This window comes from Eubalaena glacialis, chromosome 3 (genome assembly GCF_028564815.1).
Source record: "Eubalaena glacialis isolate mEubGla1 chromosome 3, mEubGla1.1.hap2.+ XY, whole genome shotgun sequence".
Taxonomy (NCBI): domain Eukaryota; kingdom Metazoa; phylum Chordata; class Mammalia; order Artiodactyla; family Balaenidae; genus Eubalaena; species Eubalaena glacialis.
In genome coordinates, this window is record NC_083718.1 from 89,186,433 (window position 1) to 89,213,355 (window position 26,923).

General features: G+C 46.9%; 1 protein-coding gene across 5 annotated transcripts; it reads left to right on the forward strand.

Annotated features, from left to right (window-relative positions):
- The first annotated feature begins 752 nt into the window (after window positions 1-752).
- ZNF697 (zinc finger protein 697) lies at window positions 753-26,909 on the forward strand. 5 transcript variants are annotated; one of them, XM_061186098.1, is made up of 4 exons: window positions 1,775-1,794; window positions 22,441-22,547; window positions 23,784-24,064; window positions 25,467-26,909. In XM_061186098.1, the coding sequence occupies exons 3-4, from the start codon at window positions 23,821-23,823 to the stop codon at window positions 26,855-26,857; spliced, it is 1,635 nt and encodes a 544-aa protein (XP_061042081.1). In that variant the 5' UTR covers window positions 1,775-1,794; window positions 22,441-22,547; window positions 23,784-23,820; the 3' UTR covers window positions 26,858-26,909. The 5 variants fall into 5 exon arrangements, with proteins under 5 accessions (XP_061042080.1, XP_061042079.1, XP_061042083.1 ...); XM_061186097.1 differs by lacking the exons at window positions 1,775-1,794; window positions 22,441-22,547 and adding an exon at window positions 753-1,032; XM_061186096.1 differs by lacking the exons at window positions 1,775-1,794; window positions 22,441-22,547 and adding an exon at window positions 1,035-1,115.
- The last annotated feature ends 14 nt before the right edge of the window (window positions 26,910-26,923 follow it).

A 26,923-nucleotide genomic window follows, 5' to 3' on the forward strand; every position in this document is an offset into this window, starting at 1 on the left:
TTGCAGACCCTTGATAGTCTGGAAGCGCAGTTCCTCTCTGGTAGCCAACGTCCTCCTTCCCTAACCCCCTCACCCCACGCGCTCGCTATACAGCGGCCACATCTGTTTTGTAGGACCCAGGAAACTGAATCCTAAAGGGGAAAGGAAAAGATAAGCAGACAGTCCAGCAAGTTCTTCATTCAGCAGCACACGGGTTTTTACGTGTCTTCTAGTTAATTCATGTAATTTGTTTTCAATCTCTTAGTTTAATTACTTTTCTTGAAAAGATGCCTGGGACAAGGCCAACCACGGAGGGAGGAATGTCATCGGGTCAGGATCTGGGAACAATCAGCTCTTATGGTTTTAAGGATGAAACGCCAAGATCTTAAGGAACCTGAATTCCTGGTGAGCAGTCAAGTTATTTAATCCGCCCCCAGCAGGATTTCGGTGGCTTAAAACAGAAAAGGAAAAAGAAAAAGAAAATCTATTTTAAAAATCCCAGATGACCTAAAGCGAACCCATCCCCAACTTCCTCATTTCTAAAGAAAAGGCCTCTCCCCTCGCAGTCCCCCCGCACACTGCGACAGCTCAGCGGCAGGACCCCAGTTAAGGACTCCCGCGCAGGGACCCGTGCCCTCCGGGGCCGCTGGCTCGGGGTGCGCCGCGGGGCGGGGCCCAGGGTCGGATCCACGCGCCGCCCCCTTCCCGGGAGCGCTTAGGGAAGGAGGCAGCGCCTCTCCTCCGGGCCCGGGGTCCTAGTCTGGCCGGAGCTGCCTCCCGGGCGCCCGCTGCTGTGGTGGCAGGAAGTCCCCGGGAACTACAAATCGAGGCATGCTGGGAACATTCCCCTGCTCCTCCCAGGAAATGTCCTTTGTCCAGCCCTACAGGAAGCCCCAGCGAGGAGCCAGCCGGGCGACCAGCCAGTTCGCCAGCCAGCCCGCGGCCGCTGCAGCCGCCGCCGCCGCAGCAGCACGAGAGCAGACGCGCCGCGGCGCGGGGCTCGGGCCGGGGCGCGCGGTGCCCTCGCTCCTTGCCGCGCCCGCCGCCGCGCAGGTAGGAGCGTGGCTGCGGCTGGGCTCCCACGCTTCCTGAGGATGGGGCTGATCGGGACCCGACCCGACCGCTACGGGGATGAGGTGTGCGCCCGAGAGCGGGTGGCGGAACGGCTGGGCGAACTTGTACCGCTGTCCGCGCCCCGGGGGCGCAGGGGCTCCGGGGCCCCGGGCGCAGGGGGGTGTTCCTGGCGGCCCCCAAGCCCGGACAGAGGTCCCTTCGGGGTCTGTGGCGAGGGGCGGGGAGGAGAAGGCTGAGACGCGAGGGAGGAGGCAGCGCTTGGAGAGGCAGTCAGACCGTCCCGCCGACCACCGAAGGGGGCATCCGAGACCCTCGGAAAAACGAAGCCCAGGGAGGAGCTTGGGAGGCAAGGAGAAGGTGAAGGGCTTTGTGTGCAGCTGCGGACGGGGACCGACTGCGCTCCCCTCGCCTTGTCTCTCCGCGCCCCCAGCCCCACTCGGGGCTTTGGGGGGTGGGGGTGGGAGACTCCGAGGGGGGCCAGCGGGTCATCTTGGGTCCTTGTGAAGTGTGTTCTCCCTTTTTCTCTCCGCTCCATTCTAACCTGACTCAGAGCAGCGGCTTGGGCAGCCATCAGACTGGGCAAATGGCACAATAAGGATGAGTGGGTAGATGGGCAGCAGCTCGTCGTCCTCGGGGTGGTCGCCGTTTAGCTCTGAGAGGCTTCCCAACGCTAAATGTCCATGTCTGCCGGTGGGGCAAAGCCGATACCTTCACCCAGGGAGAGCACCGAAGCTGAGGACTGTGAGTGAAGGCACGGGGTGAAGTGCGCGTTGGGAGGAGGGGGCGAGTAAGAGGTTGAGGGCGGGAGCCAGCGGCAACAGGGGCGCGCTGTGTACCTTATGGCCACGCTTCGAGAATTGGATGACCACTTCCTCTGGGACTTTCCACGATTTTCCTTTTTCCTAACCGCCTCCACCCCCATCCCAAATAATGAATCACCCACCCATTGCTACGTGAGCATTAGACTGGATTCAATCTGGTGATGTTTTATCCTTGCTCTGATAGCTGGCCTATTTGTCTTTTACCTGTCAGGTGACATGAATACTCTGCGTCCCCTATGGCGTTATCCTCCTCCCATGGGGCTAAGGGTGTGGTAAAGGCGGTTGGATAATGGCTAGCAAGTTAATATAGTCTTTGAGGAGCTGTGATGGATGAGTGGGCAACTTTGAACACAGTCCAAGTGTCACTTCTGTGTAACTGAACTCCCCCGCCTAAGAAGCCTCTGTTTCTCCTTTCTCCCCCTGTTTATTTTACTGCTCTACTCAAGTGTTTGCCTTCTTCTCTTAACAAGCTAACATAGGGATATTATTTAAAGTGGAATACATTTTAAGAGCCAAATGAACCTTGAAAAATGCCATTTGGGTGGTGAGGCAGGAGTACCCAAGGCTCATGATGATGTGGTAGGCACAGAGTCCTGCATCCTATATAGGGAGATGCAGAACCTTTTCCACTGGCTTCTCTAGAAGAGATGAAGCATCTTGTGTGAGATAAGAACAGAGTGGGGAAAAACCCAGTTGTTGAGGCTGAGGGCATGAGAGTGGCGAAATGAAGAGAAAAGGCTCTGTGAATTCGGAAGATGATTTCTAGTTGGAACATATTGGCTGTGTGTGTGTGTGTGTGTGTGTGTGTGTGTGTGTGTGTGTGTGTGGTGGAGGTGGAGGTGGAGGTTGTCGTTGGGGGAAATTTGATGTTAGAAGTTTAGCTGGGCCCCGAAGAGAATATGATGGCACCATAGTGAACAAAGGTCATAAATGGGAAGTCTGGCTACCTTTTACTTTACAGAAAGGAAAACATAGATGGCCTTCAAAAACGACTGGGATTAAGGGAGTGAATGGAAAGAAATCAGACTGAGAAGAACCGGTGATGTAGCTGAATTGGCCTGGGAAGGGTGACCTCGGCTGAAGGTTGGATGATTAAGGCTGATGGGGTTGCATCGCATTTCCTCTCCCAACCCCCAAAGCCCTTTGGATTTCCTCAGAATCTACATATTTGCCCAATTTCTAATGTCTAGTAAAGGCAAGGAGAAAGGGTAAAAGCTGGTTAAAGGTGATAAATTAGGACAAGAAAGACCTTGCCTGCTCATGTAGAGTGAAAAAAAAAAAAAAAGCTGCAATGTCATTAAGAGGTCTTGAGTGTGAACCTATGTTAATGCCATTTGGGCTTTTCCTTTGATCTAAGTTCTTACTTCTTTTTTCTTTTCCTTCATTTCTTTCCCCTCTCCTAACAGGTTTCTTAGTACATACTACGTAGTGTTAATGTAATCAGGAAGGTAACTTCTAAGTTTAGCATTCGAAACCCTTAACAATTCAGTGTTTACTTAACCTCTATTCTCCGCTGGACCTGGGCCACCTCGTATTACCTACCCGTTCTTGCAGCAAATAGCTCCCCAGACATTCTTCCACCTGTGTGTCTCCATCAAGTTGAACTCCATGCCTGCACTGCCCTGATGATTTTCTCCAAATCCTAGCCCAGCTGATGCACAAATCTTGTAGAAGTCTTCCTAGACCTCCCAGTTAGGATTAATCTCATCTCCATGGTACTTTGCATCCTTTGGATGACACCCATCTCTGGTCTTCCTTGTGATAGTTAGATGATTTCTTTCTCCCCTTCAAAATGTAAATGCCTTGAGGGCAATGGCTCTCTCTACCCTGTCCTTTGTACCTGTCTGTGCACAAAGGATGTTATTTGAAAAACATGAATAAATGAAGGAATGAGTAAAAGAATTAAAAGAATGCATATATCTTAATTGATGTCTTTCTTTTTCTGTAAAAAAGAGAATGAAGCCTTTCCCATAGACCTGTAAGAATTCATCGCAATTGTGAATTGCTCTAAAGCATCTTAGAATTTTTCCTTTTGCTCCTGCATTAGGAGACCCTAAATGGATCTATCACAGTGTCTAGTACAAAGACACTCATTAAAAGTTTGTTGAAAAGGTTCTTTGCCAGCCTAAATTTTCAAACTCTATAGGCAGGGTATGGAATGGATTAATCCCAAGGGGATAACCGATGACTTTTGCCACATTCCTGGACTGAAGAAGGTAATGGTTTCTTCTCAGTGGTGAAGGTTCAGTGCGCTTTCTAGAAAGTAGCACTACAAGGGACATCTGCTACTTGCAACTAAGCCACTGACTCCCATTATGTCGATTTGACTTTATAGCCCAAGCAGTCTACTAGGATTAAAAATGTGGCATATAGAAGTGCAAGACAGATCAGACTTTCATCAAACATTCCTTAATGACATTGCAGTTTTGTAGTTGCTCATTTATCTCTAACTGGAAAGTTTTTTATGCTGCTTTTTTACGTGATGACAAGAGTTACTATTATTGAACATCTATGCATCAACTGTTGAACTAGGGAATTTCTATGCATTGCCTTAATCTGATGATTTACATATTATTATCCCTATTCTAAAAAGGAGGAAACTGGGGCTTAGAGAGGAGTTAAGAATCTTGCTTGGAGTCCCAGATTCTGGAGATAGACTGGAATTTAGGTCTGTTGACTCTCGAGCCTGTTCAGAACGGTGTGTCTTTGTTCTCCCTGGGAGAAAACTGCTGGATCTATTCCTTCTTCCTCTGAAGTCCTTCACTTTCCAAATTTCCTTCCAGGAATATTGTTGGGCTTCTAAATGCATACTAATGGATCTCATGTGAGAGGCCCTGGTTTTTCATAAATTCATTATTTTTGTGCCCTCATAATCCCATGGCCATCATTTGGAAAGACCAGGTTTAGAATCCATAATAAGACCTTTGGGCACAGAACTGTTTACCTGGAATTCTTTTCCCTTTTCTCCCAGCCTATCTGAATTCTTTCTGTTCTCCCCCCAGGCCAAGTCTCACCCCTTCCATAGACTTTCTTGACCACTCCAGGCCACATTTAGTCTCTCCTCTAACCTTTTGCATTGTCTGAAATACCTGAGGCTCAATGTCTTCTTGATGATTGTAAACTTGAATGAGCCTCCACCGTGTGCTGGAATATTTGCATATTCTCTACACATGGCAGGGACTTTATGTCCAGAACACAACCTGGCATATGGTGGGCTTTCAGGAACTGTGAGTTGATGATGAATTGGTAATGACTCAAAATGCAAAAATGTAGGCATGAAACATTACTTGCATGTTGCCAGTTTGTAGGAGAGGGATCAGAGGATCATTTTCTTAGTTAATTTTCATCCTTTTCGCATGACTGCCCAAAAATGTAAGCACCCTCTGGAAATATGTGAGAGCAGATCTGTGTATTGCTGAGTTGTAGGAACTTGATCAGTGCTAAATGATGGTGTTTTATTGATGTTGGGTAGCATGGGTGGGGCTATTGCTTCAGTACCTTCCCCATTGCTGTCATGCACACCTTCTACCATATCTCCTAGGAAAGACTTCTTTGCTGCACATCAGAGAAAACTGGAGGGGTTTCCCTGCTTCTGCAGATATGAAAAAAAAGAAAAGGCTGGGATGAGGAAGGAAGATAGTTCCTTCTGTTTTTACCTCTGAGAAGAGTAGCATGATTTGTATGGGGTATGGAATTGGGTTTTATTGCATCATATATTAATGCGGATGCTAAAAAGATCAGCAGCCTCTCCTTTTTGGGTGAAGAGGCTTTTACTTGTCACAAGACTGAACCCATTTCCTGAGGCTAAGCCCTCTCTTTCCCTGACCTCAAGGCCCCACAGTGCTTTGGAAGCCTCGGTATAGTGTGCAGGGGTTGTTATACGCACATTAGTCATTTTAAATGATAGGACAGTTCTTGGGGGTCCCTGCACTTGTTCAGCAAGTCATGCATGGTGCATCCAGAGGCTAGCAACGGTGTTCCAGCCAGTGTGAGGAGGGCCACCTGCAACTCTCTAGTTTCCCCTTCCTGCAGAGGGTCAAGTCTGGGTCATCTGCACACAGCTCTAATTTGCTAAAATGTGTGTAGTTTAGGGGGAAAGGGCCTACATTCATTCAGAGAGGCATTTTACATATATTTTCTTCTGAGAACTTTGTCAAGATCTTACCCAAACTTACAAAACAGGAACCATTCTTTCTGGGTTTTATTAACAAGAAACGTATCGCTTTGGTCTCAGTGTCCTGCATATTCAGGAGGTTAGCACATCTTTGATGCTTGCTCATGCTTAGATAGGGCACTCTGGGAAGAACACCTTTCCAGTTATTGACCTGGAAAGTCAACAGTTTTTCCCCACACCTGGGAACCTTGGTGAATTTCAACGGATCACTTTTAAAAAAAGTAATCGCTCTAGCAGGTATTGACAGTGATTTCTGGTAACAGTAGGTGGTTTTGAAAGCCATGGGTTTTAAAAATTATGTCATTAGAATGTAATCTCCACAAGGCAGAACTCAGCATAATGGGTAGCACATGGTAAGTGTTCAAAACAATTTGTTGAATGAATGAATACGTTATATTTTAAAACATTTCACCTTGATTCTTTCCTAATATGATGGCACTGCCAATTTTTTATAATGAGTTGTGACAAAGGGTGTATGCTTATACGTGATATAAGCTGGGGAAAGGATCTTTTATATGCACATATATAATTTTTTAAAAAATAGACTTTATGTTTTAGAGCAGTTTTAGGCTCCCAGCAGTATTGAGCAGAAAGTACAGAGAGTTCCCATATGCTCCCTGCCTGCAGCCCACCCCATACATAGCCTCCCCACTTCAACATCCCACACCAGAGTGGTATGTTTGTTAAAATCGGCAAACCCCTACTGACACATCATTGTTACCCCAAGTCCATAGTTTACTTTAGCATTTACTGTTGGTGTTATACATTCTTTAAATTTGGACAAATGTATAATGACATGTGTCCACCACTGTAGCATCATACAGAATAGTTTCACTGCCCTAAAAATCCTCTGTGCCCCACCTAGTCATCCATCCCTCCCTTCTAACCCCTGACAACCACTGGTCTTGTTTGTCTCCATAGTTTCACCTTTTCTCTGATGTCATATAGTTGGAATCATACAATATGTAGCCTTTTCAGATTGGCTTCTTTGACTTAGTAATATGCATTCAAGGTTCCTCTGTGTCTTTGCATGACTTGACAGCTCATTTCTTTTTAGCTCTGAATAATATTGTTTGCATGTACCACCGTTTATCCACTTACCTACTGAAGGACATCTCGGTTGCTTCTCAGTTTTGGCAATTATGAATAAAACTCCTGTAAACTTCCATGTGCACATTTTTATGTGGAGACCTAAGTGTTCAACTCATTTGCGTAAATAGCCGGGCATACAATTGCTGGATTTTATGGCATGAGTATGCTTAGTTTTGTAAGAAACTGCTAAACTGTCTTTCAAAGTGATTGTATCATTTTGCATTCTTATCAGCAGTGAACGAGAGTTCCTATTCTTCTACATCCTCACCAGCATTTGGTGTTTTCAGTGTTTTGGATGTTTTGCTATTCTAATATGTGTGTAGTGGTATCTCATTGTTTTAATGGGCAGTTCCCTAACGACATGTGATGTCGCTCATCTTTTCATATTCTTATTTGTCATCTCTATATCTTTGGTGAGGTGCAGGTTTAGATCTTTTGCCCATTTTAAAATCAGGTTGTTCATTTTCTTGTTGTTGAGTTTTAAGAGTTCTTTGTATATTTTGGATAACATTCCTTTATCCAATACCTATTTTGAAAATATTTTCTCCCAGCCTGTGGCTTATCTTCTCATTCTCTTGATATATTTTTATATATATGAACTTGTCATATCTTTTTTTCTTTTTGGGAAGTGTGAGTATACCAGATCTATTTTAATATAAAACCAGTTTACCCCAGAAATGAGGAACCAAAGTGTGAAATAAACTTGAAGAAATGCTCCCCTACTTTTTAAAAACTAAGGTAAATGTCAGTTAAATTTAACCAGACTGTGGCCACAGCCTGAACTAGCTTGGGGGCAGTTACTATAGGAACTCTTTATTTCTGTTTCCCGGCTCCCTCATAGGTACTTGTGTTTGTTGATTGAATTAGTGGCTTGGTAAATAATTGTGGTCACCTACTTCCTGTGTGGCATGTACCCTTTTAAAAAAACTTCTTTAAGAGCCTACATTTGTCTCATAGTTTAATTATGGACCCTTAGGAAAAGGGCTGATGATTATAAATGAGAAGAGAAATCAAGACATACATGCCCTTCCTGTCAGAGCAAGAAAACAAAACAGAACACAAAGCCCTTGAAAACTGCTAGAGAATAAACTTTGGTCTGAGTAGACACTCTAATGATAAACACAAATTTCTTCTGTATTCGATTGTGCTCCCTGCTGCCCTCTCTTCCCAAGCAACTTCTTATTTAGTCTCCTAACTACTCTGTAAAGGTTGGATGTTGGTCTTTTTTCATCCACACTCGATTTCTGCTGGTCTAGTCCTGTCTTTCCTCCAGGGGTGGGAGAGAAGTGGTTGTCCTGTCCAACCAGGAGAGCCCAGGAACATTTCCCACCATGAATGCAAACATGGCTCTGGGCCACCTCTGTTCTTTGCTGAGTTGAGTGGTAAAGTCTTGGAGAGGAGGCAGGGCACACACAGGACTACTTGATGCCAGCAAGGGGTGCTGGCATTTGGCCGTGGGGCGCAGGATTCTTTTTCAAGAACGTTCTAACTGTTGAAGCTAATCACCACTTTCTATCACATCTACCTATTTAGCAGGATAACTAGGCATGCTTGGCTTCTGGTGCTGACAGGTTATTGGATCCAGTTAGGAGAGCTAGGTTGTTTCCAGGGCTCTGCCTTACCGGGTGTGATCTTAGCCAGATCACTAGATTTCCTGATCTTGTTAGTTCTTCATTTTGAGGCTGAAGGAGAGAAATAATTATCCCTGACTTTATCCATTTAAAGGACTCTGACAATTAGTTTGGGATCAGCAGATATAAACTAGGAGGGTATAAATAGCAGATATAGCAGATACTAGCAGATATAAACTAGATATATATAGGAGGGATAAACAGCAAGGTCCTACTGTATAGCACAGGGGACTATATTCAATATCTTGTAATAAACCATAATGGAAAAGCCTATGAAAAAGAATGTATATATACATGTATAACTGAGTCACTGTTCTGTACAGCAGAGATGAACACAACTATACATCAATAAAATAAATTTAAAAAAATAAAGAAGTATTTGAGGGCTCATTTTGTGGGGAATCATGAACGTGCATAAATCAATATGTTCCCACCAGGACTTATAATTGGGAGGTGGTAGGGAGGGAGAGAGAGTAAACAATAAGGTACAAATTATTATAACTATGATTATATTTTAAAAACTGACATTAGGCAGAATGAGATAAGGAGAAGTACCTTAAGGAATCGTACAAAGTGAAATAATAATAATTCTTTCTGAGCACTTAACACTAACCCAATAAAATACAGTTGTTTTCCCTGTTTTATAGATGAAAAAGCCCAGGCTCAAAGAGGTTGAGTAACATACAGAGCTAGAGACTGGGTTCACACGCGTGGTCTGGCTCCAGAATCTGAGCTTTTAACCACTACGAGTATTGCTTCCCTCCAGGAAAGGAGAGACTGCATCAAACCGTTTTTTGAGAACGAACAGCATGGCAAGAGAAGAGAAACATAGGGTGCCTTCTGGAAGGCTTACAGCATCGCTTTTTGTCTGAGGTTAGCTGGCAGAAGTCAGGGAGAGGTTAGAGAGCTTTGGGCTACGTCGTTGAGGGCTTAGAGTTTGTGCTTCTGCGGACTCACTGGCAGAGTCACTTAGAGGTTTCGGACACACTGGCAGAGTCAGTTAGAGGTTTCTGAGCAGGAGGAGAAATGGAGTGGCAACTATGTTTTAAGATGGATCCAGCAATGATATGTAGGTCCCTGTAACTGGTAAGAGTGTTTACTGCAGTGATAATGGAAAATAGAGGAGAGAAATAAAAGGAAGGACTTGGCAGCTGATTTGATTGAAAGGGGAGAGGGGAGGGGTCAAAGTTGACTCCAGGGTTTTCAACCTGATGAGTAAGAACGGAGAGGCATTAACAGAAATGGGCACCGTCAGGAGGAGTTGATTTGTAATGAAGATTTGGGAGGAAGACTAATGCTTTTCAATATGACTAGGGTCAGATGCTTTACAAATGGAAATTCACTTAGTGTTTTCAACAACCTTTCAAGGTAACTTGTTTTTCCCATTGTATAAATGAGGGAACTAAGTCTCAAATTGGTGAATAACTGTACTAGGAGCATACAGTGTATCAGTGACAAACTTCTGTTCAAAACCAGGTCTATTGATGCCTTAACATGTGCTTTCCCCCATTTTGTATAAATTAGCTACATCCTAGAGAGGCAGTGTGTTAGAGGCTTGAAGAGCAATTTACCAGGGTTGCCTCCTGTCCTGTGTCCCATGTGACATACAGGGCAGCACTTCAGGGTAGAAGGGGCATTAAAGCTCCTCAGTGGCGTCGCTTGGTGCATCATTAGAAATGTGGACCTGGAGTACAGGTCAGGGGTTCGGTGTGGGGTGGGGAGTTTCACTTTCGTGGGGTCTGTAGACAGAGCAGGTATTTATTGAAAACTAGGGGAAGGGGCAAAACGATTAAGGGGAGTGGGAGAAGAAAATGTAAACAAAAAGCTGCAAGGTTGACCTGTTTTAGTAGATAAGAAGAGGGGCAGGGCAGTAAGGTAAGTAGAGAGAGACTAGGACAGTGCAATATCTTGGATGCTAAGGAAGGAGAGAATTTCAAGGACAACATCTGAACAGGATTTCTGTAGTCGTTTGTCGAGTCTCGATTATATATGCCCAGCACTTTACAGTGTTGATGGTGAGATCAAAGAAGAGACCAACCACTGGATTGGAAGATGGAAAGTTATAGCTGATATTGATGTGAGCCAGACTAAACGTTAGCAATGACTATGATCTACTGAGATGGCTCACACCTGGGAAGCCCATGGTTCACCAGGAAACTGATGTCTGTGGTAATGAGGTTAGAATTTATCAGGGCTGATTGACACCAGCCCTCCTTTTCCCAATAGCCTGTAAGACGTGTTGGCCAAAAAATGGCACTGCAGAAGGAAATGTAATATTGCTTGATAATTGGCTTTAGGCATTTAAAAAGTCTCTGCAGAAGAAAAAGTCTCTCCTTTCAGTGAGAGAGTTTCATAGTTTGAATTTTAAAAAACGTCTTTAAAAATTCTTTTAAAAATGGTAGTCAGTACTGGACTTCCCTGGTGGTGCAGTGGTTAAGAATCCGCCTGCCATTGCAGGGGACACGGGTTCGAGCCCTGGTCCGGGAAGATCCCACATGCTGCGGAGCAACTAAGTCCGTGTGCCACAACTACTGAGCCTGCTCTCTAGAGCCCGCAAGCCACAACTACTGAGCCTGCTAGCCACAACTACTGAAGCCCGTGCACCTAGAGCCCGTGCTCCGCAACAAGGGAAGCCACCGCAATGAGAAGCCCGCGCACCGCAACGAAGAGTAGCCCCCGCTCGCTGCAACTAGAGAAAGCCCGTGCACAACAACGAAGATCCAACGCAGCCAAAAATAAATATTAAAAAAAAAAAAAAAATGACAGTACTAATTGTTCAGGTTGATATGCCATAGGCTTTCTTTTCTCTCCAACTGTCTCTTTTATGATGACTTCTTTTTTTTTTTGATGATGACTTCTTTTTCAAATGCTGTACCAAGGACATGGAATTATTAAATGTTTACCATAACACTCCATTAAGTCAATGCTAATTCAAAACGACTGCTTTTTTCTGGCCAATGAGATGTCTGTTTTGTCTAAGAAATACGGTAGATAATTCAAAACCTGTTAATTCAGAGGTCATTTCTGAGGATCACATGAAGGTAAGTTTGAAGAATATCTTTTATGTTTTTCAGTGGAAAAATATTTAAAATCAAAATAGGGGGGAAAAGCAAGAGTCCAGAAGAGAACAGGAAAAATAGGAAGAAAGAAGTTAGCATCAATGAAATGCTATCAGCAAAGCCAGAGCACTAAACCCATGAATACGACAGAGCTCGTTGGGAGAGTCTGGTGCAGGGGAGATTGTACTTAAAAGGAATCAGGTAACCTGAATGGTAGTCCCAATTCTGCCACCAATTCACTACCTTTGTGAGTTCAAACAAGGCACTTATCTTCTCTGGTCCTCATTTTCCTTATCTGTAAAATGAGGGATCCTTTAAAGAAATTTTCAACAAAAAAATTGTGAGATTCTCCCATTATCTGTGGATGGAATCTCTTCATTTAGCTTGTGGTTGGCTTGCTCCTGTCACCTGGCCCACTTCTGCACCACCTCCCACACAGAGAATGCAAAGTTATTCAAACAAGCAAAAAGATATGATAGAAAAGAGGGTGAATCTGAGAAACTGTATTTGTAGTCATGGGCCATGTTGGGTGAGTATGGGTTGGGTGGTACCCTTCCTTAATTGTCCTTTAGTGTGACCCAGGCTCCTTGTACTGGGGAGTTTGTTTTACTCCCAGAATCCCCTTCCTCGTCTGGGTATTTACATGTTATTCTGTATTGGCAGGCAGGGTGACTTTGCTAACACTCTGAAGATTTGTTACGAATGAGATGGTGACTTTGGCCAGATTTTAATTCATTTTCTTTTCAGAAGAGAAGGATTAACTAACAAAGTGTTTCGTGTCCTGGGTAGGTTATGGCTTGATTAATGTGCTTTGACTCATTGCCCAAATAAGCAACTGATGGGAACCATAAAACCGGGGTCAAACTTGTATAAATTAGCTACATCCTAGAGAGGCAGTGTGTTAGAGACTTGAAGAGCAATTTACCATCCTCTCAGTGCACCTGCCATATAACAAGGAAGTGAAAAGCCGACGAACTACTGATGGCCGGGAGCCCGAGCCTCCAGCCTGAATTTTTCAGCCAAGCCCCATAGGCTATGTTGGGCTGTGTAGAAAGGGGATTGGAACAAAAATTGAGATGCCAGTGTCTCCTGTCTGTCCTCAACTGGTGCATTCATGGGTAATTCACTTAACCTATCTGGGTCTCTGTTGCCTGACTCATCTGTAACATAGGGTACTAGACTAAATCAGCAAACTGGATCAGGCAGGTTGCGTTTGCCAGGTGCCTCCTCCTGCCCCATACCCTTTGAAACTTACTGATGTTTTTGTCTGTGCTACTGCCTGATTTGAGGTTTACTGTCACTATCTTCTCTTCTTCACCGGCCCACCAAAAGATCTTGTGGCATACAGTGGTGAAATTGCTCTTATCCCCCTTCCCCAAAACTGCTCTGGATGATTTCGGAAATGATAGGAATGTATCATGAATCCTCTGTAGTACTGGTTTATAGCAGGGCTTTTGTTTTGTTTTTGTGCCATGGATCCTTTCAGAGTCCAAGGGAAAGCTATGGGCCTTCTTATCAGAAGAGAGGTTCTGCAGACACATTCACATAAGTTATCGGGGAGTTCATGGACTCTGAAGGCCCTCAGGCTAAGAACCCAGGCCTAAGGAAAATACCATTATTCTGTTTACAAGCTTCTATAGGACTGCTGCTCTCTCCAGGAAATGCCAGGAACTAGAGGTAAAAGGATGTAAGGAACCCAAACAGTCTGAGCCTGACGACTGACTTAGGAACTATGGTGTTCAAGGTGTGAGTGGGTCCTGGCCACTCCAACCTCCTTCTTGAGACAGTCGCCTCACTGCCTGGATGAAAGCTGTGTCCTGTCACTGCTTCCGTGCACCATAGACTTACCATGTCTCCTTGGCTAAAACGGAAACTATCTGCAAGCTTTTGGTTTCCAATATAAAGCGGGAGCATGATATCTTCTAGCTGTTCTCTTTGTAATGTGGTATGAGTACATTTGGATGGCATCCTTAGTGTTTCACTGAGAAGGACACTAATTTAAAAGTTCTGTGTTTGGGCTAATAAAGTAATTCTGTTCCTGCCAGGGTTCATCTCATGGAGATCACTTTTTCATAAATCACCAGTGTATTAGCTTCCTTTTCATCTACACACATTTTTTTATCCCCTTAGAAGATCATCCTGGAGATGACGGATTATCAATGTACTTAATCTGTTGGACCCTTGCATCATTTTGTCAGCTTGACTTTCCTGGGGATAAAGCATTCCTCTCGCAGAGATGTCATGACTGGTGCCCCCAGCCAGGTTTACTTCCTCTCCCTCTTTTTTTTATGGCTACGCCACATGACTTGTGGGATTTTAGTTCCCCGACCAGGAATCGAACCCAGGCCCTTGGCAGTGAGATCAGGGAGTCAGAAGCACTAGAGACTGCCAGGGAATTCCCTCCTCTCCCTGTTGCTGAACAAATGGTGGAAATAAACAAGCACTGGCTGTGGCAGCATCCTTCTTTGAGTTCTTGGGAAATATGCAAGTAGATGAAAGCGGAAACAGTTTTCTGATTCTATTTTGTATATTACAGCTGTTCCTCTATCTCGTAAAAAGAAAAAAAGAGACTCAACAGCATGAAACTTAGATTTCTTTAATCTCTTTTCCCCACTGCCTCTCCCCTCAATACCTGAGAGCTCTGTTCAATATTAGGCATTGTAATCACTCCTGACTTGGCATACTTTGTAAAAAGCAGACTAATCCTTTTGTGGAAGTCACTGACATTTTATTATGGTCTGCTCAGAATGTAAATGAATATAATCAACCTTAAATTTCAGAAAAAAAAAAGATTTGTTATGTTTTCTATTTTTAAACTTTATTAGTAAGTTTTGTAGCAAATAGAAAAATAAAATCACATATACCACCACCCAGCTTCAACAGTGATCAATGTATGGCCATCTTGTTTCATCTGCATCCCTGCTACTCCCCTTTGTCCTGGAATTACAGACATATCATTTCAAATGAAGCAAATTCCAGACATAGCATTTCACCTGTAAATATTTTCCTGTGTATTTCTTAAAAACACAAGAGTAATTCCTCAATATCAAATATCTAATCCTCATTCACAAGTCCACAATTGTCTTATAATTTGTTGTTGTAGTTTATTTCAATTGGGATTCAAATAAGGTCTATCACTGAGGTTGGTTGATACATCTCAAGTGTTTTGACTTGTACATTTCTCTCCTTTTTTTTCTTGCCATTTTTGTTATCATTTTTAAAAAATTAATTAATTTTTGGCTGCATTGGATCTTCGTTGCTGCACACGGACTTCCTCTAGTTGCAGTGAGCAGGGGCTACTCTTTGTGGCAGTGAGCGGGCTTCTCACTGTGGTGGCTTCTCGTTGCAGAGCACGGGCTCTAGGCGTGCGGGCTTCAGTAGTTGTGGCACACGGACTCAGTAGTTGTGGCTCGTGGGCTCTAGAGCGCAGGCTCAGTAGTTGTGGTGCATGGGCTTAGTTGCTCCGTGGCATGTGGAATCTTCCCGGACCAGGGCTCAAACCCGTGTCCCCTGCATTGGCAGGCAGATTCTTAACCACTGTGCCACCATGGAAGTCCGATTTTTATTATCATTTTTGAAGAAACCGGGTTGTGTCACATATTTTCCTATGATCTTGGTTTTGCTGATACTGTTATTTTTAAGGAAATAAGAGTAACAAGTATATAATTTTAAAAAATGTGTACTTAAGAGTATGTAAATGTTTTACTTTACGCTGAAAACAGTCTAGCTATGGAGTTTAAAATTTAATCAGGCAGGAACAATGAAGCATCAGGTGATGTCTCCATTTTTATTCTCTCTTTATCTTTGTTGGAAGACACCTTGGAGGATTATATGCAGAGGTGTCACTTACCCACTGCTGAAATGAGCTGGGCTGGAACATGTCAGCCATTCTTTATCAATGATGCCAAACAGTTATTTTAGGCAGAGAATTGGAAGAGCCATTTTTCCTGTTGAATTTGCAGTGGGAAATTGGGGTGATTGAATGTATGCCTCAAACCCTTTGGTCCCAACATTCCTCTCTCCCTATTCACTGTGATGAACATTGTCTTGAGGGCTGTTCATTCCAGTGGAAATATGATCACAGAATCATCTGGGTTGGAAAAGACTTCCTGAGGTCACCTGACCCCATCTGGTAAACTTAACGAGGGATACCGACATCAACTCTCCCAGAACAAAGCTGTTTGTTAACAACTCCCATATCCCCCATGGACCCCCTTTGCATTCTAAGTCTGTTTTCTCTTTTGTCCTTCAGTGAAATAGATTATTAAATTGCTCTTTCTGCTGTGGGGTGTGTATGCCTGTACACACACATGTCTGTAGATCTTTAAGATTAATTTTGATTCTTCCCCGCTGTCTTTTACAGCACATATACTCTGAGACCCCATTCCACTCTATATAGTAATGGTTTTTATGAAAAATAAGATGTTTTCATGAGTAAATTTCGACATAGGTTGGGATTATTGCAGACTGTGTTTTTTAGCTACAGTGTGTGTGTGATGGTTAATTTTATGCATCAACTTGGCTGGGACGGTAGGTACACAGATATTTGGTCAAACATTATTCTGGGTGTTTCTGTGACAGAGTGTTTGGATGACATTAACATTTAAATTGGTAAACTTTGAGGAAAGCAGGTTGACCTCCATAATGTGGGTGAGCCTCATCCAGTCAGGTGAAGCCCTGAATAGAACAAAAAGATTGATTCCCCTGAGCAAGGAGGAGTTCTCCAGCAAACAGCCTGCAGACTGGAACTGCAGCACCAGTTCTGGGTCTCCAGTCTGCTGGCCCACCTTGTGGATTTTTGAGCTTGCCAGCCTCCATAACCACATGAGCCAATTCTTCATAATAACTCTCTTTCTGTATACACATCCTATTGCTTCTCTTTCTCCGGAGAACCCTGACAAATAGCGTGGAGAAAAAAAGACAAGTATATGCCCCAATTTATTTGGCTGTCTGTTTTTGAAGTGATGTTTTATATTAAAGAGATGGAAAGATCACTGGAGAAGCCATCAGAAAATTGAGATTCTGGCCATAACTTTTCTAGCAAACTGCCTTTCAGTCTCTGATCTGGTCACTTTCCCTCTCTGAGCCTCAATTTCTTGTCTGTGGAAGGAGTTTCAGCAAACGGATTCCCAAGGATATGATTCCACGAAATACAAACATTGAACATTTGAGCCAACTACTGAGGAGTTATCTGAAGACAATTTTTCTGAGGACTGCCCAGGTGCTAGATAAAAAAAGACGCTGAGGCTGTACACAGGTAGTGCTGGTAGACGATGCCAAGCAGAGCAGAGAAAAAAATCTTGAACAGAAGTATTCCCTGTGCATCAGGTAGAATATTCTATTTTAGTTAAATGTAAAATCTGGGACAAGTAAATGCCTGCATGAACACCTTTAGCTTCTGTGCCTTCTCATCTGAGGGCAGATGGTCTAACTTTGAAGGAGCTTAGAATCTGTCTCTGCATTGCAATAATTCTTATTTAGTGCAGGAGTTGTGGGGTGGTGGCAGAGGCTTGGCAGCTGTGACAAGCTGAGGTCCTCCAGCCAAACTGAGGGGTCCTGGCCCAACAATTAGACAGGAAATGCCTGACCCCAAGGACATACGTGCTATTCTTGACCATAAAGATTGGAAAGAATCTCAGACTAGCTCTGGCCAGTGGGGTTGTAAATGGATTTCTCTGTTGCCTTGGTTTTGAGCCTGTCTCTTTTTTCAAATTGGGCTTCCCTCTCCAGGTAAAAAAGCAGTAACCACAAGGAGGAAACCATATTATTTTAGCTTCTCCTGTCTGGAGAGTGGTCAATACTTAGCTGCAGTAATCTTTTAGCTCTGTCTGAAATTACCGCACACCTCATGCAGCAGTCTGCCACTTGGGAGGTTGGCATTTGGGGTTGGACAGTCTGGGTGTGTGACTGGGAAGTCAGCTGGCCCTTGGGATGCAGACACATTCACCCCGTTCACTGGAGGCATCCCCTGCCAGTATGGTGAGGTGGAGTTCTTTGCCCTTTTCATTCTTTCTGACCACAGGCTCACCCATGAGGAGGCAGGACTCCGATGGCTGTATCCCCTGAGAGGCTGGTTGACTGTTTACCCAGTTGGTGCCTGAAGACTGACAAATGATTAACCCCCCGGAATCCCCGGTTAGACCCCAGTTATGGTCATGAGTTCAGCCTTTAGAGCCGCAGACTTAAATTGTTTTTCCAGCATTCTACGCTGCCGGGCGCCCCTGCCGGACTCTGCAATGGAAACCCTCCCTGGGGAGACAGTGGTGCGCAGGGGGCGTGGGAAGTGAAGGGAGGAAGCACTGAGGGCTTCGGGGGAGGCGGGATCTGAGCCGCGCCGAGGTAGGGAAGGGACCCACCAGAGCAGAGGGGACCGGAAAGGAGCTGCAGCCTGGAGGAGGCCGAGTGGGAGCCGCTTCTGGCCGGCCGCCTGGCCGCTTCCTTCCCCTGACATGACAGCCCCGCCGACCTGGCTCCCGGCCACCTGGCAGTGGCTGTGGCACATGACTGCCTGTCCCTCCTGGGAGGGGGCGGGGAGAGGTCTGTTCTCAGGCGGTGGCTCCCCCAGCCTGGCCATCCCTCCTGCCCAGGGGCCGCAGGTGGGCCCGCTCCTCTCCGGGGGGGTACGCCCTGGCCAGCTGTACCCTTCCCGGGGAGTGGGAATGCCATGGCAAGGAGCCAAGAGACGCTGGGGAGAGACCTGACAATACCTAGGAGCTGTGTCACCTGGAGCTCAACTGGCTGAGCCTCAGTTCTCTTCACGTGGAAAACCAGGGTGGATGACCCTCGGTGCTCACCCGACGGAATTACTGGAGTCAAATGAGAGGGATCCGCTCCAGTGCAGGGTCAGCTGCATTGGGCATCCCAACGGGAGACGACTGGCAGCAGGAGGCTGTGAGCGCCGCACTCCACCGCTCCCATTCCCGCCAGCAGGGGGCGTGACACGGGGGGGGGGGGTCCTGCGCACGGTGCCCCAGAGAAGGACGGCCAGTGGCTCATCTACCAGGAAGGTGGGGGAGAGGTGTGTGCTTGTGGGCTTCAACGCCTTGGCAGGAAGCGACGTTGAATCCTTAAAGTGGTGGCGCTTTTGCTGTTGGAAAGGAATGGGTTTTGCGTTTCTATCGGTCCAGAGGGCGCTGTTGGGAGAAGGTGCCAAGAAGCTCAGGCAGGTTAAGTTCCGATTCTGGCTCCGCGGCTGGCTCCACTTCCCCTTCCCCCACCTCATTCCCTCCCTCCCCGCTCCTTCCTTCCAACATACTTTATCACATTTACTTCCACTCTGTAGCAATATCTTCAGACTGATCGGATTCGTCTTTCGCAGGGGGTTGAGCTTGTCTAGAAGGCGCTTGAGCCTATGACTTTATAGAGTTAGAAACATTACTCTTTTCTGAGTTGGGGGGGCAGGGGGAAAGGAACATGAAAATATTGCAGGTTCTAAAAACTAGAATTTGAGCAGTCTTGGCAAAGGTGGCTGATCCTACCCTGACGTGGCTGCGCCCTAGAGAAGGGTTTGGCGGTGGTGGTCTTGGGTGTTTGGGAAGTTAACAGCTTGCTGTGGGAGTCAGGTAAACGAGCTGGAGTTGAACATGTCTAACGAAACTGACAGTGGTGCCTCCCTGGATTCATGCTCCTGCTTGTGGCATGACCAGGAGAAGAGGACTTGGGCACATTCATACCCAACCTCCTCATTGAACAGAAGCCCAGAGGGGCAAGTACTTACTGTAAGTCACACAGCACAGTGTCTTTGGTGGCCAAAACCAGGGCTCTCCTCATTACTGCTAGTTCAGTGATTAGAACCAGATGCAGAATGGATCTTCTTTGCCTGACTACTCCCACTATTACCTCTGTTTGGTTTTTCCCCCCTTTAAACTTGTACCCCTTCTTACTAGGGGGGAGAAGAGCTCCATTATAGATGGTTTAAGTCAGGATTTGTTGGACCACGCATACTTTAGACGAATACTTCCTGTAGGCAGGATGGGTTATCAGCATCTCCAAACCAACATGGAAGTGAACCTTTTTCCCTCTCCCCAGCTCCCCTAAGCAGCCAACCCTTCCCTGGTTCTTGTCTCCACGTGGTGGGCTATTCATTAATAGAGCCTTTAGTGGCCAAGCCAGAGGAAATTTTTTGTTCGTACTTGCCAAACACCATTCTCGGTGACTATAGCTGTGAAAAGGTGACCCCTAATTTGAGAAGTGTGGGGGTGTGTGTGTGTTCTTTAATCAAGTCATTGCCATAAGTTTCATATTATAACTATCATTTATTGTGTCTCTACAGTGTGCCAGCTGCTTTTACATTAACCTTATATGGTAGGTGGCAGCATGCTTGTTTTTATGGATGCAGAATCTGAGGTTCAGCGAGGTTGAGTCACTTGCACAAGGTGAAGTAGCTGACAAAGAACAGGATTTGAACCCAGGTCAGTTTAGCCACAAAGAACAGGATTTGAACCCAGGTCAGTTTAGCCACAAAGCTATCACACCTGCCACCTACTCATTAGCCAACCCTGGCCTTGCCTCGGAAAACATGTTGCTAGTTCTTATTTTGAGAATGAAGGGAACAAAATGTGCCTAGATAGCTAGTGACTGACAGTTCGGTTATACCGGTGTGTAGATAACATTTCTGAAAATTAAGTCTTCTAGATTGAGCTAAGCACAACTCCTGTCCTTGTCTTCCTTTTTGCTGCTTTTGAATAATTGTAGGTTTTCCTATAATGTATGGGTTATCACGTTGAAAACAAAGTTGGCATATTTTGCTGATAATAATACATCTTTATTGTAGAAAATACTGATGTTCACAAAAAGGAAAAGTTCCCAAACAACACACCAGCTTCTGGTTAAGAATGTGGGTACTGGAGCTGGACTGCAGGGGCTTTGTCCCTGCTGTGCCACTGATGATTTGTATGACCTTGAGCTAATCGGTTAACTTAAGTGCCTAGTTCCTCGTCTCTGAAGTTGAAAATCATACCCTGCTTCATTGGGTTGTTGTTAAGATTAAATGATGCAAAGCCCCTAGAAGTGACCAAGAGATATTTAACATTTTGATAAATAATCTTCTGGTTTTATATGCTAGTGTGCATATACTAATAAACAAATGAGATTATTTTTAAACCAGCTAGTTTTCATCTAATAATATATTGTGACTACCTTTCCATACCTCTGAATAGCCTTCTCCGTTACTTGATAGCTGCCTAGAATCCTATGATGTGATGGTGTGAATGGAGCTGAATCCATATTGTGGGGCATGCAGATTTCCAGTTTTGCACTAACATAATGCATTTTAAAACAGATTTGAGTAGATGTTGTACCATGAATGTATCTCTCTAGGCAACAGGAGCTTCCTACTCTTTCCAGAACATACCTAATCCTCCCTCCCCTGGTGTGAATAAGGATCTGGACATGCTCCCTTTGGGAGCTCAGAGCCTCCTTAATCCTGAGTGGGGCAGCATTGTGAACTTCGTAAGACAGCCCTAAATGGGGAACTCATTCAGATTCTCCCTCTCCCTGCTCTTCCCACTTAAATCTAAAAAAAAAAAAAAAAAAAAAAAAAAGTTTATTTATTTAATATCTCTGGTATGAACTATCTCTTGGTTCCCAAGAAATCACAAATCAGAAAGTCTGCTTGTTCCATTTTTGCTGTGTCTGAGGTGATCTCTAAGAAGGCGCTCTGTCCTTCGTAAAACGGTTTGGGGTAAAATCTTAAGCTTTCCTGCTTCCCAGGGTAGACCGTTAAATCCTACCCTTTATGGTGGAGGGCTGCAGTTACTTCTGTACCATTCTGGGTACCATACCCTGCCATTTTAGTTTTATGAATTTCTGGTGACACACTTATTTGATTTCCTTTACTTTATTGATAAAATTCTTCTTGCTGGTCTTAGATTGGCAGAAACCATTGATTAGGTCCCCTTTAAGTCCCCCTCCCACCTCTCCACTGCTTTCAGCCACTAGCAAACCAACAGGTCACATGTTTGAAAACCTTCTACCGCCCATCTTCGGGGTGTATTATATCTATGCTGACTCAAGGGCTGTACTTGCCTATAGAGTCTGAGCTCCAGGAGGCAAGAGGGTGACGGGTAGAAGTGACTTGGGGTCAATAGTCCCTTGCGGGATAGACCTCTTAAAAGGTTTATGGCTTTAAAGGGATTTTCTCCTACAGCCTAATCCTGAGTGTTTGGGACCTGGCATTTTAAACAGTTATACATTCTCAAGGGACCAGCTGTGTTCCAGGACACTGCTGACTGACCATCCTCAGTCCAGCCATTTTCCTGTGATGTTTAAGAAGCAGGCTTGATGTTTCCCTCTAATCTAGGGAGCATATCATCAGCTCTGAGAAAGGATATAATGTGCTATTTAGGGCCGTGAGTTTGCCAAAATTACGGAGGGGCAAGTGTGTCTTTGAGATGTGCTGGAATGGCATCAGGACTTAGAAAGAGGAATACTGTGTGAATTCCACATTTGGACTACTCAGTATCGAGTCCATGCCACAGTATTTTCCAAAGTGCTTTTTAATGTTTCCTTCTGACACCCTCCGTGTGTGAAAGGTTATGTAGCATTATCCTCCTTGCACTGATGAGGACACTGAAACAATGAGAGGTTAACTGACTTGCCTTGGACTGCAGAGTAAGGCTGACTCCACCGGAAAGGCTGCTGCCGGTAACTCCTGCTTTCCACGCCGAAAAGTCACAGAGCCAGGGCTCCCTCTGGGAAACCCTGTCAACAGAGGCAGGTAGGAAAAGCCACATGCTCAGCCATATTCTTGCTAGTCCTGTTTGGGGACTGCCAAGGCAGAGAGAGAGCTGTACACTTCAACATCAGTCCAAGATCCTTGACCTGTAAACTGTTTTGCTGCCTTGAGCTGAGCTGTAAGAGTGATAGATGGCAGATGTCAATTATTTTTGGCTCAACTGCCCAGTCTTGGCAGGGCGCCCTATACTTTTGAAACGTAAACCTGCCATCTACAAAAGGTTTAGGAATCTGATGTCATCGTCTCCCTACAACTCACACGTTGGCCTGTTCTGTGGAGGGGTTACCAGTTGTGCCAGGGGACGTTCCTGTTAGGGGCTCTCTACAATTAAAGTATATAATAAGGCAAAATATTTCATCAGGCTATAGAGATGGCTTCTAATACAGAGGGTCCCTGCATCTCTTCCACCACCCCCAACAGACCTACTAAAGCTTGAACTACTTGGCTCACTGCTCACAGGAAAGCAGCATATCCTCACTGTGGAGCCAGGATGCTGCTGCTGTTGGTGACACAGTCTTAGATAAGAAGTTAATATACCGATGCTTTTGTTAGTCTTGTGTCTTCAATGTACTTTTCCTCTGGTTCCTTAGAGGCCCCCTCATAATTAGCTAAAATCCTCACAAAATTGCTATGGGTTTGAGGAGGGCAAGCTGCCCGCCCCCCCCCCAGCTTTACTGAGGTATAATTGACCTCAGTAAATAAAATATTGTATACAAATAGAAATTGTATCTATTTAGAGGAGGGCAAGCTTTAACTAGAGTAAGGAACTCATGGAACTTTGAAGCAGCACAATTGGTTTAATTCCCACTTTACTGCTTACAAGTTAGCCTTAGGCTAGTGGGGTCTTCTTTTTGAGGTTTGAGTTTTCTCATCTGTAAAGTGGGAATACCACTGTTACCCCACTGTTAAGGCTATAGAGCCATGTTAATAGAATAATCCACTTCATATATGGAAGCAGATGGAATTGTAGTCCAGTGAGAGTTGACATGTGGCCTCATGAGTTGCCACTGTCCCTCTGCTACCCAGACCAGCCTCCTTTTCGCTCAGTTCTATTTACATTAAAGCGTGAGATGGAGCAGAGATCTGCCATCTGGGGCTTGGAACGCTGTACATTTTATTGGACTGTGCCATTGATTTTCATGGAAATCAAAGCCAGACCTGGTAGGGGGATGAGGCCAGACTCACGTGACCTTTATCTGTGTGTTTTGTCTGGAGCAGGGATCCCTGGTCACCTCCCTTGTCCTGTTCTTCCTGGATGGAACGAGAAGATAAACGGGGCGTGTGTGAAGCCCAGGACTCAGAAGACAAGGGGATGGGCTCTGATTTTGAGAACTCTGAAGACAGGGAAGGGGACCCAGAAGACAGAGGAATGGGCTCTAACCCACATGACGCAGACAAGAGAGAATGCCACCTGGAGCAGGAGATGGGCTCCAACCCACAGGATGAAGCTCTAAGAGGGGACTCAGAGGAGAGGGAACTAGTGTCTAACATCTGCACAGGTGAGGAGAAAACGGCAATTTCGGTGGAAGTTGCCCCATTCACATTTATTTCTAGCTCCTCCAGAGTGATAACCAGGGGCAGCATTCTGAGGAGGCAGCTCTCTAGAGGACACCATGAAGCAGATTCTGTACAATTTTAAGCCTGAGGAACATCCTTTTCATCAATCTGGTCTGAGGTGGGCTGTACTGGTAAACATGGGTGAAGAGGGTAACTCACAGGCGTGCACTTGACAGCATACAAAATACTGCCATAAAATCACACGTGTAACAGCACAAGAGGGAACACAGGTAACATTGGGACCTACGTCCTGGGGTTGCTGGAGAGTTAGATGAGTTGCTTAGCACAGATCCAGATGTTTACAGTTAACAGTCATCATCCCCGCTTTCAGATAAATAAACACAGTGGTAAGGGACCTGCCCAGGTCCATGTGGCTAATACCCAAAGTGCCCAAGGCCTCTCCTAAATCCCTTGCTATTCCTGATCTGGAAAGAGTAAACGCTGGGCCTCCATCCGCTTCCTCGGTTCCATCTTTGGGCTTTGTTGCTTTATCCTGCTCTGTGCATGCCTTGGGGACAGAAATGAGCTGAAGTACCTTATGATCAGGGCCGTGAGGTTACATTCCTTCCCCAGGACACCTCCCAGACCCGCTACTGCCCTCCCTTGCAGTGCACAGAGCACGTGGTCTTTCACATCCCAGTAACTTTCCTGGGTGTCCTCTGCTTGGGGATAAGCAGCCAGAGGCAGACAGATGTGTGTTCTGGATCAGCCTCTAAGTTGGACTCACCAGCTCTAGGCCCTGCACTCACCTCCCCTTTTTCCCCCCTTACATAGTAAAGCCCTTAGGTTGGGGTGTGTTTGGTTTGTTGTTCCACCTTAAGCGGTTGCAGACTGACCAATCATATTTAAAAACTCAGTTTGGCGCCTAGTTAGGCCGGGTGGTCTTTTCTTGTGGTTGGCTGGAGTGGCCTTGTCTTTTGAGGCTAGAGCCTTGAAAGGCATTGGTGGCTCTTGGAGTGGGCAGATGTCTTCCGAGATCCCAGAGAGTCCCACTTGGCCCAGACTTGACCATCTCAAGCTGACTGTCAGGCCTTCAGGTGGCCCTGGGGAACAGAGCCTCAGGTTCAGTGGGTGGGGCCAGGGCCCAGAGACAGCTGCCTGAAGAACTGGAAAGCCAAGGGGGCAGGTGAGCTCGCTCTCCTTTAGGCCTTCCCCAGGAGTCACCAGGCGGGAAGGAGGCTGGAATTGAGGGTGGAGGAGACAGGGACCTTGGAGAGAGAGGTTGAGAGCCCCCTTGGGAGGGGATTACCCCGTGGCCCACCCTCTTACTGAGACGGGCTTCCTCTGGGTTTACCTCTTGAACGCCCAGTATAGTCACCCCCACTGCCGCCTTTTCTGTTGCAGGGGGGCTGCTGAGCGAGGAAGAAGGGGTTGCTCTCCGTGAGGAAGAGGATGACCAAGCTGGAGTAGCTGAGATGGCGATGTTCGCAGGGCTGTCGGAGTCCGTCGGCATTTCCCGGAGCCCCCAGGAAGAGGAGGAAGAGGAGCAGCCGCCTCCTGCCGTGCTTCCCTGGAGGCGGCACCTCTCCCTGGGGAGTCGACACCGGGGTGACAAGCCCGCCCACCGCCGATTCCGCCGGCTCCACCACCCCATGGCCATGGACCTCGGGGAGCTCGACAGCCTGATGGCCAGCATCATGGACGCGCCCACCATCTGCCCCGACTGCGGGGAGAGCTTCAGCCCGGGCGCCGCCTTCCTGCAGCACCAGCGCATTCACCGCCTGGCGGAGGCCGCCGCGGCCGCCAGCCTGGAGCCCTTCGACTTCGCTGGCGAGTGCGGCGGGGTGGTGGGGATGATGGGCGTGGGCGTGGGCGTGGGCGTGGCGGGGGGCTTCGGGGCGGGGCCCGCGCTGGCCCGGCCCCCGCGCGAGAAGCCCTTCCGCTGCGGGGAGTGCGGTAAGGGCTTCAGCCGCAACACCTACCTGACCAACCACCTGCGGCTGCACACGGGCGAGCGGCCCAACCTGTGCGCCGACTGCGGCAAGAGCTTCAGCTGGCGCGCCGACCTGCTCAAGCACCGGCGCCTGCACACGGGCGAGAAGCCCTACCCGTGCCCCGAGTGCGGCGAGGCCTTCAGCCTCAGCTCGCACCTGCTGAGCCACCGGCGGGCGCACGCGGCGGCCAGCGGCGCGGGGTCGGCGGCGCTGCGGCCCTTCGCCTGCGGGGAGTGCGGCAAGGGCTTCGTGCGCCGTTCGCACCTGGCCAACCACCAGCGCATCCACACGGGGGAGAAGCCGCACGGCTGCGGCGAGTGCGGCAAGCGCTTCAGCTGGCGCTCGGACCTGGTGAAGCACCAGCGCGTGCACACGGGCGAGAAGCCCTACATGTGCTCCGAGTGCGGAGAAACTTTCAGCGTCAGCTCTCACCTCTTCACGCACAAGCGCACGCACTCGGGGGAGCGGCCGTACGTGTGCCGCGAGTGCGGCAAGGGCTTCGGGCGCAACTCGCACCTGGTGAACCACCTGCGCGTGCACACGGGCGAGAAGCCCTTCCGCTGCGGCCAGTGTGAGAAGCGCTTCAGCGACTTCTCCACGCTCACGCAGCACCAGCGCACGCACACGGGCGAGAAGCCCTACACGTGCATCGAGTGCGGCAAGAGCTTCATCCAGAGCTCGCACCTGATCCGCCACCGCCGCATCCACACGGGCAACAAGCCGCACAAGTGCGCCGGCTGTGGCAAGGGCTTCCGCTACAAGACGCACCTCGCGCAGCACCAGAAGCTGCACCTGTGCTAGGGCTGCGCCCGACGGAGGCTGCGCACTGGGGGGCGGGGCGGGGGGCTAGATGTCTTGGGGACAGAC